This window comes from Lathyrus oleraceus, chromosome 1 (genome assembly GCF_024323335.1).
Source record: "Lathyrus oleraceus cultivar Zhongwan6 chromosome 1, CAAS_Psat_ZW6_1.0, whole genome shotgun sequence".
Taxonomy (NCBI): domain Eukaryota; kingdom Viridiplantae; phylum Streptophyta; class Magnoliopsida; order Fabales; family Fabaceae; genus Lathyrus; species Lathyrus oleraceus.
The window spans coordinates 334,376,634-334,395,404 of NC_066579.1; the positions used below are offsets into that span (position 1 = coordinate 334,376,634).

Consider the following 18,771-nt stretch of genomic DNA (forward strand, 5'->3'; position numbering starts at 1 on the left):
GTTTCACTCAAATAATGCATTACCTCAAGTTCACCATGATTTACCTTCTCCCTCGGGAAGTGAAACCTAGCTTCAATGTGCCTACTTCTTCCATGTAGAACTAGATTTCTTACAAGATTAATGACTTACTTATTATCGATGTGCAACACTAACGGTCTCTTTACTTCGATATTCATCTAATGTAGCACAAATCTGATCCAGATTACTTGACAAGAAGCATGGGATCATGTTATATACTCAACCTCACTTGATGATAATGCCACCACATGCTGCTTTCTCGAGCACCATGAGTTTGAGGCACCAAACACTTGAAAGAAATAGCTAGTTGTGTCTCTTCTATCCTTTTTATCTCCACACCAATCAGGATCTGAATAGTAATTGATCATAATTTCTTTGTCGTCAATATATTGTAGAAACAAGATTCCACAATTTAATGATCCTTTTAGGTATCTCAGGATTGTCCTTACAGCGTTCATATGTGACACCTTTGGTTCATCCATGTATCTATTCACCAATTCGACCGAGAAACCTATACCAGGTCTATTATTGCACACGTACCACAAAGATCCTACAATTTGTTTGAACAAAGTGACATCAACCTTATCCTCCTCTACATGCTTCTCCAATTTCAGATTTTGTTCGATAAGTGAGAGTGCAACATTCGAATCAGCCATCATGAATATCTTGAGTATCTATTTGGCATACTTCCTTTGATATGGCACCATACCTTATTTGGTAATTTGAAATTACATGCCTAGGAAATAAGACAAATTTCTCAGATCTAACATTTCAAATTTTGTCTTCATCAGCTCTTTAAATTTCGACAAGTTTTCAGGGTTATTTCTAGTTACTAGCAAGTCATCAACATATAAGTATATGATGGTTATGTCTCATTCCATGGCATGTACATATACACCAAACTTAGACCTGCATTTGATGAATCCCAATTCGACTAGGTATGAGTCAATTTTCTTATTCCATGCCTTAGGTCCTTGTTTGAGGCCATAAAGGGATTTATGTAACCTGTACACTTTCCTTTCTCCCCCCCCCCCCCCCCCCCCCATATCATAAAACCAGGTGGTTGTGTTTCATATACAACTTAATTTAGGGAACCATTCAAAAACGTTGATTTCACATCTAAGTGAAATGTCGACCAAACTTACTTGGATGCTAAGGCTACCACTAGTATGATACTCTCCAATCTTGAAACTAGTGCATATACTTCAGAGTAGTCAAGTCATTCTCTTTGAATAAATTCTCGTGCTAATAATCTTGCCCTATGTCTTGTAATCGACCCATCAGATTTCTGCTTTGATGTGAATACCCACTTCACTTTGATAGCTTGTGTGTGTGTTGACAATTTGACTAGCTCCCATGTATTATTTTTTAACAACTTCAAACTCTTCAACTAGAGGTGACTTCCATTATTTATTCTTCAATACTGTGAAGTGGTTGGTGATGATGAAGTCACACCAAATCTCCATCTGATGTGACTTCATCATCACCAACCACTTCACAGTCTTGAAGTCTTGCTAAGACAACTCTGATTCTTTGAGGTTTTTGTCTTGTGCCTGCCACACTCTCATGACTTTCTACTTCAATAGTGGGAACTTAAATAACTAATTGAAGGTCATTAATTAGAACCTCGTCATGATCACTACTTTCTTCATCAAAGTCATAACTCATCAATGGTTTATTGGTTGCATCATTTGATGCCCAATTCCATATAGAGTTCTCATCAATCACAACGTCTCAACTCACCAAAATGTGTTACCATTAATAGGATTGAATAGTCTGTATGATCTTATCTTGTGATATCCTATCGGAACCATCACTCTTATCATCAATTTTTGTTCTCCTTGCATCAGGAACATGCTTGTAGCAGATATAGCTAAATACCTTCAGATGACTCACTGATGGTGTCTTTCCACTCCAAACTTATTTAGGAACCTTGTTCTTCAGTCTCTTGGTAGGGCACATGTTCAGTATATAGACAACAATGGTGACTGATTCATGGCATACATGTATTTATGTGCAAGTAATTAATTGTATCCCAAGTAATTACCATGACAAACTAAAATTGAATTATATCACAACAACAATAAAACTCAAAATTCATAAAATATTAAAAAAATTCAAACTTCAAACCAAATGTTATACTAAAGAAATAAAACAAAAACATTAAATATTGTTGGCAATAAACAATCATCTTGCATCTAATAGAAAATCAGACTCATTTATAATCATTGATGAATGAGACTCACATGCATTCAAGAAAAACCATTTAATCCCTCATATTCCTAACAAAAAGCACCTTAACGTTATATTCAAAGGTGATATATATGGCTTAGTACATTCTAACTTTAATTATTACAACGGTAACCTTTCAAAAATATGAATAAGACCACCTTGAGAGAATCATTCTTTGAGATCACTCAAAACATCAACAACATTCTCCATGAAAACAAAGAACTGAGCAACTAAATCTAATACAGAGTTCACAAACAATTAATGAACTAACATATGACATCGATTCCAAACTCGAAAAGAAGGATCAAAGGTATTAGTGAGAACTAGAATGTTGCCATCGATGAAATCGAGTTTCAATTTTTCCACCGAGTTCTCTTCTCATGGTATCGCACTCAAGAGTGATAATTCGAACCAGTGAGTTTTCGAGAAATAAAAATGAAAAGGGTCCATCACTTAGATGAACGAAGTATGGTAAAGACTAATCAAAGATTTGATCAGGAGGTAGGAGGTTAAACACGGGGACACATGAATGAAGAGTAGAGGAAGTCTCAGTAATGGAACAATGAAAGAAGGATCAAAATCGCGAAAGATACCATATTGAACTAGAGTTTCTTTATTGAACTCAATATTTACATGATGGAGTAAAACCCCATTTTATACAAGTATTTCAAAATAAAAAATAAGCGGAAAATGAAAACTAGTTAGAATTAAAATAATCACAAACTAAGCACTAGTTTATTTAATAACAAACTAAATTAAATTAATTAACCTTAATCATTAATGTAAAAAGTTTTATACAGACTTTAAATCATAATCATTAATAAATATGATTTTATAAGTAACTATGATAAAAATCAAATATTTTTAATAAATTTAACATTTATAATAAAGTGTTTGTAATTTACACTAATTCTGTATCAATTAAATTATTATTTTTATATTTTTTTATACTATAAATGATATTTATTCATTCAAGTTGATATAATACATAAAATAATATAAATTCAAAATCGTTATAAACTAAAAAAATGAATAGGCAAACACTCATATCATCCATATCATCCATGTTAATAACATATAATGACGAAATGTCTAAAAATGTGACAAAACCTACAAATATGACGAAATTGAAATGTTCAGAATATTATCTTTCTGAGTCTGCAGCATTGACGACGTCAAAGTTATTGATTGAATATACACTGAGTCGAAATTAATCTAAAAATTAGAACCAGACAAACACCGCACCAAGAAGGAAAAAAAATAACACAGCAATAAAATGACGAGCAACACAATATCGCATTAAAACAATGAAATCAGGAAGAAAAAAATTAAAAATATATGTGGAATCAAGTATTTAAATAAAAAGAAAAAAATTTAGAGGGATGATTTTGGATAAAAAATTAACGGTAAAACCACCACTCATGATGATTGTTATTATTTTTAGAGTTTAATTGAATTACACGGATAGTGTAAAGAGATTTTACAACATCAGTTAATCATAGCCGTCGGATATTAAAATAAGTTTGACTTTTATTTCAAAAATCTATAAAGTAATACAAACAGATGATGGTGATGAATCGACGGTGTAAATTTTTTTACACTGACAATGTATAGTAATTAATCTCTTATTTTTATTATTATTTATTACACTTATCTACATTTACAATAAAAATTATAGCACTTTGGGACTAAAGGAGGGGGACAACTTAAATATCTTGTACAACCATGATTATTGTGGCATGGGATACGATCTGTGAAGTCAAATAAGAATAAAATTAATGTTATAAAAGTATAATAAAATATTGAATATAAGATATTATTTGAAGTATTAACATGTTGCAAAATATACGTACTTTCGATGGTTTTGACGATAAATAAAACAAGAAAAGGGATCAATGTATAAACATAATTTTGGATTCTAGCCATAATTCCCTTTTACGCGTTTAATAAATTGTTATTTTCTTGACTACTTTAAATTAGCAATTGAATAATGTTTTAAATTCAAATAATTTTTTTTGTTAGCTCTTAGGAGTTTTGAGAAACCATTTATAAATTTAGAAATATTAATAAATGACTCTAAAGAATAACAATGTGTCGTGTAATGTATCACGTTCTCTAACTAAACTGATGACTTAAATTTAGTAAATATTTTAAACAAAAATTCTTCATGACCATCAAAGTCCATTTTTCTTTTTAATTAAACTCTAAAAATTATAATTATTTTATATATTATTTTATTATAGATAGCTAAAACATATCAAATGAGTAATAATAGTGACGATTAATAGGGGTAGGAGGAGGTCATAGTATCCCTTATTTTCTCGTGTTGTCAAGAGGAACCATCATCTTTAGGGTAATATATAAATATATTGTACTTTTTGGCACCTCACATTTTTTCTCAAGATCCGCCACTAAATAATAATGAGATGACATCATATTTATTTATTTAGAGACTAAAAATACAATATGATGATGGTTTTTATTCGAAAACATTATAAATAAAAGTTAATATAAATTTAATATATTATACCGATTACAAACTGACGCAACATAATGCGAAGGCTAAGACAAATATTAAAATTGGATTTTTTTCATCCATCATTATTAAAATATTTAATGTGTACAAGTTTTATAAGATATTTTTATGACTATAATTTTTGTTATCTTCTATTAAACTAAATTTAAAATTTGCAATTAAATATTTATATTTTTTTATTAACATTGAATTACTAACAAAAAAAGCTGTATTTCTATGGCGAGTTCTATTTAAACTCTCTCATATTATGTTGGTTAAAATAAAGTCTTTTATTTGTCAATCTTTATTGAAGTCTTATATATATTATTACGGAAAATCTATTTTATAACGGTTGAAAAATGGATACAATCACGATTGTGAGATAGAGTGTGCTCTAAATATGTTGTTTCCAATACGGGCATGTGACTATTGTGATAAACTAGGTATTATACGATATATCACAACGGTTAGAATAAACAACTGTTGTACAATATATATAAAGGTCATGAATTTGAAACTCAATGGTTGTATGATATCTAATTAATTGACGTGTTCTTATTACATTGGTTATTGTAAATAAATGTGGTGAAATACTTTATATATTTTTTTAATTTTCTTTTATTTTTCCATATATAACAAACCTGTATTTTTGGTACTTGTATTTTATACATATATTACCTAAATATTTTTTACATCAAAGCCAAAAATATTATTTACAAACAAATATGTGTATACCATTGTCATATATTACAAGTATCAAATTAAGACAAAATCATATATTTACATACATTAAAGCCAAAGTCATACATTAACACCATTTTCAAGTAATGCATTGAAAATAAAAAACAATGTTTACGTATATTGTTTAAGTCACCGGGGGAGAAATATGTTCAGTTGTTAAACATCTATAAAAAAATAAAGAAAATTCAATATCACATGATTTGAAATATAATAGCAAACTTAAGCTAAAAACACGTTATTGTAAGCATCTCATGACATAATATATACCTTATCCCAAAAATCAACAATACCGACATAGACAATATTTAACATGTCTTTCATTACATAATACCTAGACTCGTATCCTTCTGTTTTTCTCCTCGTCTACAAATTTAAACATTTCATGAATATATGCGTCCTTTCTTGAATGATCTGCAAACTTCAAATTGGTCTTTATATCATTGACATTTTTAATACCCAACCTGTGATATATTGATAATGGCATCAGACTCACACTAGCTCCCGAATCTATTAGTACCTTTTTGAAGGTTCTTTCTTTAATTGTGCATGGTACTGTTACCGTTCCCGGATTCTATTGTTTGTTAGGAATTTTCTCCTCCAGTGAGTTTGCACTATACTTTTCCTTCCAGGCTACCTGTTCTTCTGCTGTTGGTTTCTTTTCAGCCATTACCTCTTCCATGAATTTCTTGTACATGGGCATTCTTTCGAGTGCTTCAAACAAAGACATATGACCCTCAACCTTTTTTAACATTGTCATGAATTTCTCCAAGTATGACTCGCTTGGTTCCTTCTTTGTCACTCTCTGAGGGTAGGGCAACTTAATTGCCGATTTAGTCTCCTTTGTAATTTCCTCTTCAGTCGGCTCGCCCGGTGATATATTTTTTTTCTTTTTAGCAGCCTTTCTCTTTTTTGTCGTGACAGTACTAGTATTCTCTTGACCTCTCGGATTTTGAACTATTTCACTTGGTAAGGAACCTGGTGTTTGAGAACTTGCTAGTTGTTGTGATATCTATCCCAACTGAACTTCAAGATTCTTTAGAGAGGCGGTGGTGTTTTTCTGATTGTTTCTCGTCTCTTCTTCAAATTGCCTATTTTGAGCTGCCATGTTTTCATGGCAATATCCCAGTCTGCTTTCCTTGGAGCTTGTTGTTATTGATATTGAGTCTGATATTGACCTTGACTTTGTTGTGGAACATTCCCTTGTTGATATTTCCAGGAGAAGTTTGGATGATTCTTCTAACCTGGATCGTAAGTGTTAGAGTAGGGGTTATTCTGCTTTAAGAATTTTATCTCTTCAATTTGTTGAGGAGTTGCAAAGCAGTACACAGTATGGTGAGGTCCATTACAGATTTCACAAGTGATGGTCTGAGCAGGTTGAATTTGAGCTACTTGTTGAGTACCTATATTCATCGCTTTCAATTTCTTCTCCACTTCAGCAGCGACTGTATCTTCCAAACGGATTTGATTTGCTTCTACTTTCAGGTCAATGACTCCTTCAAGTTTTCTTGTACACCTATCATATAATTCCAGATGCTCATTTGCGGCTATCGCTTCAATGATCCTTTTAATACCGGTGGCTGTTGAGAAATTTGTTGAGCCACCGCCTGCTGTATCAGTTAACTCTTTTGTCTTTATTTTCAGACCATTCACAAACATCTGCATTTGTTCAGTCTGGTCCATATTATGAGTTGGGCACGCTACCAGGACCCTTTTGAGTCTTTTGCAGGTATCTCCCAAAGACTCACCATCTTTCTGTTTGAAGTTCAAGATTTTATACCTTTTTCTCAAAAATACCGATGCGGGAAAATACTCATTTAAGAAAATTGTTTCCATCTCTTTCCATGATGTGATACTGACAACTGGAAGAGAGTAGAACCACTCTTCCGCCTCTTGAGATAAAGTGAACGAAAACATTCTTAACTTCTTTGCTTCATTAGTATGACCATCAATTTTCAAAGTAGTACTCATGGTCAGGAATCTCTGCAGGTGCTTGTTGGCATCTTCATTAACCTTTCCGGTGAAAGATTTTCTCTCAAGTTGATTGATTGTGCTAGGATGCAGTTCAAAGTTTGTCACATTCACCGGTTGGTTGACAATGGTCAATCTACCACCCGGCGTATTTGCACCTCCATAGTCACTTAGGAGTCTTTCTGGAGGTGGAAGTGGTGGAACTGGAGGAATTTCAGCCATAGTTTCTTTTTGTGAATCTGAGTGATCTGAGGGAACTTCTTCTTTGGAATCCAATCTAGCATTTCTGCGTCTCCGATGAAGGGTTCTCTCGATTTCTGCGTCAAAAAGAAATTCCGCTGAGGGCTCTCCTCGCATACACAAATTAGTGAATTAAATTATATAAATGACAAAAAATTAATTTTATTGCAGAGCAACAAAATTTTAATTGAACTAAAAATTAAACTCTATATTTTGGCAGTCCCCGGCAACGGCGCCAAAAACTTGATCGGAAAAATAACAAGTGTAGTATTTTGCCTATTATAGTAGTAACGGGTAAATTCCCCGAATGTGATCTCAAGGACTGCACGTTAATACCGAGTTCAAATTATCATTCAATTAAAAAAAGTATGATTTGGGTTTTTATATTCAAAATTATAAAAATAAAGGCAAAGGCAAATTAGGATGAAAATAAGGGTTTGCAGGGTAAGAGGAACAATGTCAGGGAAGGTGTATGATTTATCCCTGTAACAACTCTGAGTCACTATTTCATCAACAAATATCAATTACTACTAGTTCTCAAGGGTATTTTCTCCCAAGTCCTTGGTGAGAAAACCTTTAATCAATCTACCCTAATTTCTATTTCTATAGGCAATTCAGGTGAAGTTAAGCTTTACTATATCAAGAATATTCTAGTTCATACAGGGTATCCCTAGTCCTAGGTGATATCTACTGCCGAGTAACCTTATGGAAACCTTATCAATGGCGGTCCAACCTAATTGATAACCACAAAACAATTTCGATTGGTCCGAAAGAGAAAGCATTAAACACATCAAAAGGTTACCGTAAGAATAATATTATAAATGCAAAAGTATACTCAAATTCGTTACAATTCTAAATCAGGGACACCCCCATAGAATTGGGGAGTTTAGCTACTCATATTGTTCAAAACAAATGCAAGATAAAAATTACACATTACAAGTATTTGGAGGAGTTCGATCTTCAATCGCTTCCGCTCATGAAAACCTTCAGCTCTCCGAACTCCTTGCTCTCTGTAATACTTGATTGCTTGACAATACTGTGTTTTTCCTCCTTCCAAGATGATATTTTCTTTGGTAGAAGGTTCTCTTATATAGTGAAAATTCCAAGCAATAGGTGGACATGTCCAACAATCTCTCAGCAAGCCCGATAATCAAAAACCCAATGAAAAGGGAAAATTTTGGGCTTGGGCTGACACGGCCCATGTCAGCTCATTGCTTCACTTGACATGCCCATGCGGGTTTGACACGGTATGGGATAAGGCCTGACACGGGCCGTGTCAAGCTACAATTTTTTTGCTTCATTCTCCTTCTGCCTGACACGGCCCGTGTCAGGTGACACGGGTGGCCGTGTCAGGTGACACGGGTGGCCGTGTCAGGCCTCCTGTATAAGGATTTTTCCATTCCTTTGCTTGCCGGAATTCCACACTGTCTCGCTCTGAGTTCCTCGGTACTTCCACCTGGACCTGTTGGACAAAAACACAGACATGCTACGCGTAAAATCACGAAAATATAAAATAAAACTGGCAATTAATAAAATTGCTTAAATAACTTACGGGAATGAAAATTAACTTTAATGGTACCATAATGCGTACACAGTGTCTTAAAATCCTTGGTGTCTTGTCGGATAAGTAACAAAAATATTGTGAAAATGGTGACTGATCAATCACAAACATACCCCCTTATAATACAAGTAGCTAATTACAAACTAATCATAATCGATTTGAAATACTTATAATTTATTTCTCAAAATTAGGAATTTTTCTATCTTCAAGCCTTTGGTGAAAATATAGGCCACTTGTGTTTCACTCGAATAATGCATTACCTCAAGTTCACCATGATTTACCTTCTCCCTCAGGAAGTGAAACCTAGCTTCAATGTGCCTACTTCTTCCATGTAGAACTAGATTTCTTGCAAGATTAATGACTTACTTATTGTTGATTTGCAACACTAACGGTCTCTTTACTTCGATATTCATCTAATGTAGCACAAATCTGATCCAGATTTCTTGATAAGAAGCACGGGATCATGTTATTACTCAACCTCACTTGATGATAATGCCACCACATGTTGCTTTCTCGAGCACCATGAGTTTGAGGCACCAAACACTTGAAAGAAATAGCCAGTTGTGGCTCTTCTATCCTTTTTATCTCCACACCAATCAGGATCTGAGTAGTAATTGATCACAACTTCTTTGTCGTCAATATATTGTAGAAACAAGATTCCATAATTTAATGATCCTTTTAGGTATCTCAGGATTGTCCTTGCAACGTTCATATGTGACACCTTTGGTTCATCCATGTATCTATTCACCAATCTGACCGAGAAACCTATACCAGGTCTATTATTGCACACGTACCACAAAGATCCTACAATTTGTTTGAACAAAGTGACATCAACCTTATCCTCCTCTACATGCTTCTCCAGTTTCAAATTTTGTTCGATAAGTGAGAATGCAACATTCGAATCAGCCATCATGAATATCTTGAGTATCTATTTGGCATACTTCCTTTGATATGGCACCATACCTTGTTTGGTAATTTGAAATTACATGCCTAGGAAATAAGACAAATTTCCCAGATCTAACATTTTAAATTCTATCTTCATCAGCTCTTTAAATTTCGACAAGTTTTCAGGGTTATTTCTAGTTACTAGTAAGTCATCAACATATAAGTATATGATGGTTATGTCTCGTTCCATGGCATGTACATATACACCAAACTTAGACCTGCATTTGATGAATCCCAATTCGACTAGGTATGAGTCAATTTTCTTGTTCCATGCCTTAGGTCCTTGTTTTAGGCCATAAAGGGATTTATGTAACTTGTACACTTTCCTTTCTCCCCCCATATCATAAAACCAGGTGGTTGTGTGACATATACAACTTAATTTAGGGAACCATTCAAAAATGTTGATTTCACATCTAAGTGAAATATCGGCCAAACTTGCTTGGATGCTAAGGCTACCACTAGTATGATACTCTCCAATCTTGAAACTACTGCATATACTTCAGAGTAGTCAAGTCATTCTATTTGAATAAATTCTCGTGCTAATAATCTTGCCCTATGTCTTGCAATCGACCCATCAGGTTTCTGCTTTAATGTAAATACCCACTTCACTTTGATAGCTTTTGTGTGTGTTGACAATTTGACTAGCTCCCATGTATTATTTTTTAATGACTTCAAACTCTTCAACAAGAGGTGACTTCCATTATTTATTCTTCAAGACTGTGAAGTGGTTGGTGATGATGAAGTCACACCAAATCTCCATCTGATGTGACTTCATCATCACCAACCACTTCACAGTCTTGAAGTCTTGCTAAGACAACTCTGATTCTTTGAGGTCTTTGTCTTGTGCCTGCCACACTCTCATGAATGTCTACTTCAATAGTGGGAACTTAAATAACTAATTGAAGGTCATTAATTAGAACCTCGTCATGATCACTACTTTCTTCATCAAAGTCATAACTCATCAATGGTTTGTTGGTTGCATTATTTGACTCCCAATTCCAGATAGAGTTCTCATCAATCGCAACGTCTCAACTCACCAAAATGTGTTACCATTAATAGGATTGAATAGTCTGTATGATCCAATCTTGTGATATCCTATCAGAACCATCACTCTTATCATCAATTTTTTTTCTCCTTGCATAAAGAACATGCTTGTAGCAGATATAGCTAAATACCTTCAAATGACTCACTGATGGCGTCTTTCCACTCCAAACTTATTTAGGAACCTTGTTCTTCAGTCTCTTGGTAGGGCACATGTTCAATATATAGACAATAATGGTGACTGATTCACCGCATACATGTATTTATGTACAAGTAATTAATTGTATCCCAAGTAATTACCATAACAAACTAAAATTGAATTATATCACAACAACAATAAAACTCAGAATTCATAATATATTAAAAAAATTCAAACTTCAAACCAAATGTTATACTAAAGATTTAAAACAAAAACATTAAATATTGTTGGCAATAAAAAACAATCTTGCATCTAATAGAAAATCAGACTCATTTGTAATCATTGATGAATGAGACTCACATGCATTCAAGAAAAACCATTTAATCCCTCATATTCCTAACAAAAAGCACCTTAAAGTTATATTCAAAGGTGATATATATGGCTTAGTACATTCTAACTTTAATTATTACAACGGTAACCTTTCAAAAATACGAATAAGACCACCTTGCAAGAATCATTCTTTGAGATCACTCAAAACATCAACAACATTCTCCATGAAAACGAAGAACTGAGCAACTAAATGTAATACAGAGTTCACAAACAATTAATGAACTAACATATGACATTGATTCCAAACTCGAAAAGAAGGATCAAAGGTATTAGTGGGAACTAGAATGTCGCCATCGATGAAATCGAGTTTCAATTTTTCCATCGAGTTCTCTTCTCATGGTATCGCACTCAAGAGTGAGAATTCGAACCAGTGAGTTTTGGAGAAATAAAAATGAAAAGGGTCCATCACTTGGATGAACGAAGTATGGTAAAGACTAATCAAAGATTTGATCAGGAGGTAGGAGGTTAAACACAGGGACACATGAATGAAGAGTAGAGAAAGTCTCAGTAATGGAACAATGAAAGAAGGATCAAAATCGTGAAAGATACCATATTGAACTAGAGTTTCTTTATTGAACTCAATATTTACATGATGGAGTAAAACCCCATTTTATACGAGTATTTCAAAATAAAAAATAAGCGGAAAATGAAAACTAGTTAGAATTAAACTAAGCACTAGTTTATTTAATAACAAACTAAATTAAATTAACTAACCTTAATCGTTAATGTAAAAAGTTTTATACAGACTTTACATCATAATCATTAATAAATATGATTTTATAAATAATTATAATCAAAATCAAATATTTTTAATAAATTTAACATTTATAATGAAGTGTTTGTAATTTACACTAATTGTGTATCAATTAAATTATTATTTTTATATTTTTTTATACTATAAATTCAAAATCGTTATAAATTAAAAAAGATGAATACGCAAACAAACTCATATCATCCATGTTAATAACATATAATGACGAAATGTCTATAAATGTGACAAAACCTACAAATATGACGAAATTGACATGTTCAGAATATTATCTTTCTGAGTCTGCAGCATTGACGACGTCAAAGTTATTGACTGAGTCGAAATTAATCTGAAAATTAGAATCGGACAAACACCGCACCAAGACGGAAAAAAAAACACAACAATAAAATGACAAGCAACACAATATCGCATTAAAACAATGAAATCAGGAAGAAAAAAAATTAAAAATATATGTGGAATCAAGTATTTAAATAAAAAGAAAAAAATTTAGAGGGATGATTTTGGATCAAAAATTGACGGTAAAACCACCACTCATGATGACTGTTATTATTTTTAAAGTTTAATTGAAATACACTGATAGTATAAAGAAATTTTACACCATCAGTTAGTCATAGCCGTCGGATATTAAAAGAAGTTTGACTTTTGTTTCAAAAATCTATAAAGTAATACAAATGGATGATTGTGATGAATCGATGGTGTAAAATTTTTTACACTGAATATATATAATAATTAATCTCTTATTTTTATACTTACTTATTACACTTTTTTACATTTACAATAAAAATTATAGCACTTTGGGACTAAAGGACGGGGACAACCTAAATATTTTTTACAACCACCATCATTGTGGCATGGGATACGACCTTTGAAAGTCAAGTAAGAATAAAATTAATGTTATAAAAATATAATAAAATATTGAATATAAGATATTATTTGAAGTATTAAGATGCAAAATATACGTACTTTCGATGGTTTTGACGATAAATAAAACAAGAAAAGGGATCAATGTACAAACATAATTTTGGATTCTAGCCATAATTCCCTTTTACGCGTTTAATAAATTGTTATTTTCTTGACTACTTTAAATTAGCAATTGAATAATGTTTTACATTCAAATAAATTTTTTTGTTAGCCATTAGGAGTTTTGAGAAACCATTTATAAATTTAGAAATATTGATAAATGACTCTAAAGAATAACAATGTGTCGTGTATATCACGATCTCTAACTAAACTGATGACTTAAATTTAGTAAATATTTTAAACAAAAATTCTTCATGACCATCAAAGTCCATTTTTCTTTTTAATTAAACTCTAAAAATTATAATTATTTTATATATTATTTTAATATAGACAGCTAAAACATATCAAATGAGTAATAATAGTGACGATTAATAGGGGTGTGCAAAATACCGATTATCTATAACCAAATTGGTATCCAAATTGATCCACTTTAAAAAAACCAAACCAAATGCTAAATAAAAATTTTGGTATCCATTTTGTTATCCAAATATAAACCGTTACCCATTATAAAAATTTAGTTTTGTTATTGGTTATCCAAATTTTACTATATGTTAAATTTTTATATTTGTATGTTTTCATGCATTAAATTTTACTATGCGTTAAATTTTTATATTTGTATGTTTTATCACATTATAAATCAATTTTATATTTTAAATTTTTTAAATTTTATAAAAAAATATTTTAAAAATAAAAATCAGTTTTTTTTTCTTTTCACCAGAAATATTATATTTGAACTTTTTTTTCGAAAAAATTATATTTGATATTTTTTTTCAAATAAAATTATTATTTTTTTCTAAATAACAAAGATATTTTTTATCAAAAATATTTTGTATTTTTTCAGTAAAAAAAATAATTTTTTTTTAATATTTTTTTATTTTCAGAATATAATTTTTTTTATATATTTTTTTTTCTTTTTTCTGAATATTTGTTATTTTTTTTCTTAAATTTTTTTTTTTAAGTTTTTTAAATTTTAAAAGAATAAATATTTTAAAACCTGATAAAATTTATTTAAGAACAATTATGAGAGATTTTAGAAATTTGAACAATTTTTTTGATGAATTATTTATTTTATGAACAATTATGATTTATAGAGATATGATTCATAATTTTTTTATTTTATGACCGTTTTTATGTAACACATCATACTTTGAGATTGTTTTTAATCGAGATATTATTTGTGGTGATTATAAAAGTCAAATTTAAAGTAATTTTTTAAAATAAATATTTTTTTTATATAAAATAGTTTTATAATTAATAAAAATAAAAAAGTTAGTTAAAATAAAATAAAACTATTTTTGATATAAAATTGATTTTTTAAAAATATAGTTTTAAAAACTATTTTTTTTTATAAAATTGGTTTTGAAATTGATTTTTTTAAGAAAATAAAAAATTGGTTTTAAAGAAATTGATTTAAAACTGTTTTTTTTAAACTATTTTTTTTTGAAAAATCGATTTAAAACCGAACCGATCCACTTATAAACCGATTTTTAAAAAATAAATTGGTTTTATGAACCAAACCGAACCATATATATGGTTCAATTTGGTTTGATTTATGATCAATGAACACCCCTAATACTAATAACATACGAAACGAAAACCAATGCCGCTTTAACAGCTTCCTAAACTAACTAAACCAACCAAAGTATAATAGAAATTCAATGCCAAAACTAACATCACCTAACATCTAACTTACTTCATTTCACTAACTAGTTTCAATCATTAACTACTAACAAGCTCATAAACAATAGCAGTCATAAATGCACTTGCAATCACCATTTTTAATCATCCAATACATCCATAGCAATGAAGAACTCTTCAACCAAAAGATCGGAACGCAGTGCCCCTGGAAACACGGTTAACGACCTCATCTACTTTCTTGATAAACTGTAAAATAAAAACTCAGTCAGTAAATTACAACTTCTTTTTTAACTGAAACACTTCCATTCAAGTTAAATTTCGTTTTCCAATTTTCAATCTAACAGAACACACAAACGGAGAGTCCATGATAACTAACCTACGACAAGGCATACCGAATCATAACAAGTCTATTAACTAAAATTCAATTCACTACTAACTCAATTTGATAGAACATCCCTGCAAATGCAAAGCCCAATTCACATTTAAGTTAATCACTTTTTAATCAAAAACTAATTAATCAAACTAATTTAACAGCTAACATTTTTCTCACAACATTCATTAACAACAATAGTGTTTTGCATCTACTGCAGAGCCAAATTCAAACAGAAACTAAACTCAATTTCAAGCTCATCATAATTTCATTTTCATTTGGAATTTCACTTACATTTGATAACTAACCCATAACTAACTTAACGATTTAATTAATAGAAACTAACTGATTTGAGCTAGGAAGATTTAAGAGAGTTAATCTCTATTGAATCCAATTCCTATATAACTTATGGTCAGTTTGTTTTATCTTTAAAAAAATGGATTTTTTCTTTGTATTTTTGAAAATAGATTTTACAAAAATGTTTTTCAAAATATTACAAGTTTTTCTAAATTTATTTTTTATAAATTAAAAGATTGAATTGTTCATTATATAACATAAATATACATTATTGAAGATCAATACATAGTCAAAATCACAATTTTTTTTAAAAATTGTATCTCAAAAATGATTTTTAGAAAAAACTATTTGAAATAGCTTCAAAATTAAGTGATTTTTTAAAATTTTGATATCCAAAAAAGTTTCGATAAAATGATAAAATATCTAAAATAGCATTTTAAGAATAACTATTCAAACAAAATTTTCATTTGAAGCTTTTATGAAAAGTTTCTTTGTAAATTTTTTTTACGCTAAAATATATAACACTATAAAAATCATTTTTAAAAAAAGCCAAAACAAACGGGTCCTTAATCATTCACCTTAATCAAGTTTTCAATCATCATTTTCACAGAATCAAAATTTCACAAGTATAATTCAGTTTTACCTCTCTCTCTCTCTATTCACTGCAAAAAAGCTCTCTCTCAATCTCACACAAACCTCACGAACAATCTGCAATTCAACAATTTACTGGCACCGTAACAAGAAGTGCAACAAGCAGAAAACGCACTCACACACGGACACACACCTTCGAAAAAAGCACCGTGACGCAACCAAACTCACATGTGAGTTCAACAGAAGAAGCAAGACGAAGAAGAGGTAGAGCAAGGCAGAGGAAGAATTGTACCTATTTACGTCGCTGCGTCGAAACAGGTGATTATTTCGCTTCAATCCGCAATTAGCATCAAGTGTGCTTTTTGGATATTTGTTGTTGAATTTGTACCGCTGAATAAACTCTGAACACGATGCCATGGCTGGTCATTGAAAGCGCATAAGCTGAAATAAAAGCGGTACTATGCGACACGTTCCTTGAGCTCTGAGATATGAAGAAGTTAAATCCACCATGTTGAACTTTGAAGACGATTTCCAAAACGCGAATCATGATGCGAGAAGATGTTATCCATGTTCGAGATGCTGATTAATCTAAAAAGCGATGAGAATCTCCACAAACGTGAACCCCTTAGACGGTTGTGAAGAATGAAATATCCTTGAACGCCATCCATGAATCGAACGCTCAGAATCTGAAATCCCAATGATGTTGAATCCTGAAACATGAGCAAAGTCGATGCCAGAATGTGATGATGTAATCATTATCAATCATAGTTTTTTTTCAATAGGTTTTCTTCTCAGCCATGTCCCAGCTTTTCCCAAAAGCACTTTTTCCCTTTCAGTGGCGCACGAGCCTTAGGATAAGGGAATTATGATTTCGGTTTGGGCCTAAGGCCCAAACAGTTTGATCACTCATGCACATGTTTGTTTCCTCATACACACTCCCTCTAAGGATCTCTTCCCTCTATTCCTGATGTCCTTTATGTTGAGGGATTATTGCATAATTTGTTATCCATAAGTCAATTAAGTGATAATGATTATGATATTATCTTAAATCATAAAACGTGCAAGGTTGTCGATCAGGAAAAAGACACAATCCTTTTCACTTGAAAGAGGAAAAACAACGTTTATAAAATAAAACTTTTAGATTTGAAAAACCAAAATGTGAAATGTTTGATGTCTGTTAATGAAGGGCAATGAGTATGGCATAGACGCTTGGGTCACATTAGTTTGAGGAGGATTTTCTCAGCTGAATAAACTTGAGTTAGTCAGAGGCTTGCCTAAGCTGAAGTTCTCTTCAGATACTCTTTGTGAAGCATGTCAGGAAGAGAAATTTTCTAAAACCACTTTCAAAACCAAAAATGTTATTTCCACCTATAAACCTCTAGAACTTCTACACATTGACCTTTTTGGACATGTTAAGACAACGTCAATCAATAGTAGGAAGTATGGACTTGTCATTGTTGATGACTACAGTCATTGGACATGGGTGAAATTCTTGAGGCACAAGAATGAGTCACATTCTATGTTCACCAGTTTCTGTTCAAAAGTGTAAAATGAATATGACTCTAAGATTATCAAAGTCTGAAGTGACCATGGTGGCGAATTTGAAAACAAACTTTTTGAATAACTTTTCGACTCTAATGGAATATCCCATGATTTATCCTGTCCTATAACTCCACAAGAAAATGGAGTTGTAGAAAGGAAGAATAGGACTCCCCAATAAATGGCCAGAATCATGATCAATGAGACTAATATGGCTAAGCACTTCTAGGCAGAAGCTGTGAATATAACATGTTACTTTCAGAATAAAATCTACATGAGACGAATTCTGGAGAAGACTCCTTATGAACTGTGCAAGGGAAGAAAACCCAACATTGCATATTTTCATCCTTTTGGATGCTCTTGCTTTATTCTGAACACTAAAGAAAATCTTAACAAGTTTGACTCTAAGGCACAAATGTGTATTATGTTGGGATACTTAGAATGTTCTAAAGGATATCGAGTATACAGTACATAAACAAAAATTGTGGAAGAATCAATTCATGTCAAATTTGATGATAAGCTTGACTCTGAAAAGTCAAAGCTAGTTGAGAAATTTGCAGATCCGGAGATCACACTTGCAAGTTCTAACGAAAAGACAATTGGTTCTAAAGAAGCAGAAAGAGGAACTTCATAAGCACCCGAACGCACAACCAATTTGAAAAGACAAAGAAGTAGACAAAATATTTATGAAGAACAATTCTGGGAAACAAGGATGAACCTGTCAGAATAAAATCAACATTCAATGTTTCTGAAGAAA

At 31.5% G+C, this 18,771-nt stretch overlaps 2 protein-coding genes across 2 annotated transcripts; both read right to left on the reverse strand.

The window, feature by feature from the left end:
- Positions 1–224: 224 nt before the first annotated feature.
- On the reverse strand, positions 225–674 carry LOC127105404 (secreted RxLR effector protein 161-like). Its single transcript, XM_051042592.1, has one exon. It carries the CDS (start codon positions 672–674, stop codon positions 225–227), a length of 450 nt encoding a protein of 149 aa, XP_050898549.1.
- A 9,070-nt stretch (positions 675–9,744) lies between these two features.
- On the reverse strand, positions 9,745–10,185 carry LOC127105416 (secreted RxLR effector protein 161-like). The gene has a single exon (XM_051042601.1). The coding sequence runs from the start codon at positions 10,183–10,185 to the stop codon at positions 9,745–9,747; it is 441 nt and encodes a 146-aa protein (XP_050898558.1).
- Positions 10,186–18,771: the final 8,586 nt, after the last annotated feature.

Coding starts and splice junctions, on each gene's coding strand:
- LOC127105416 (XM_051042601.1), bottom strand. CDS start 10,185: ATGGCTGATTCGAATGTTGCATTCTCACTTATCGAACAAAATTTGAAA.
- LOC127105404 (XM_051042592.1), bottom strand. CDS start 674: ATGGCTGATTCGAATGTTGCACTCTCACTTATCGAACAAAATCTGAAA.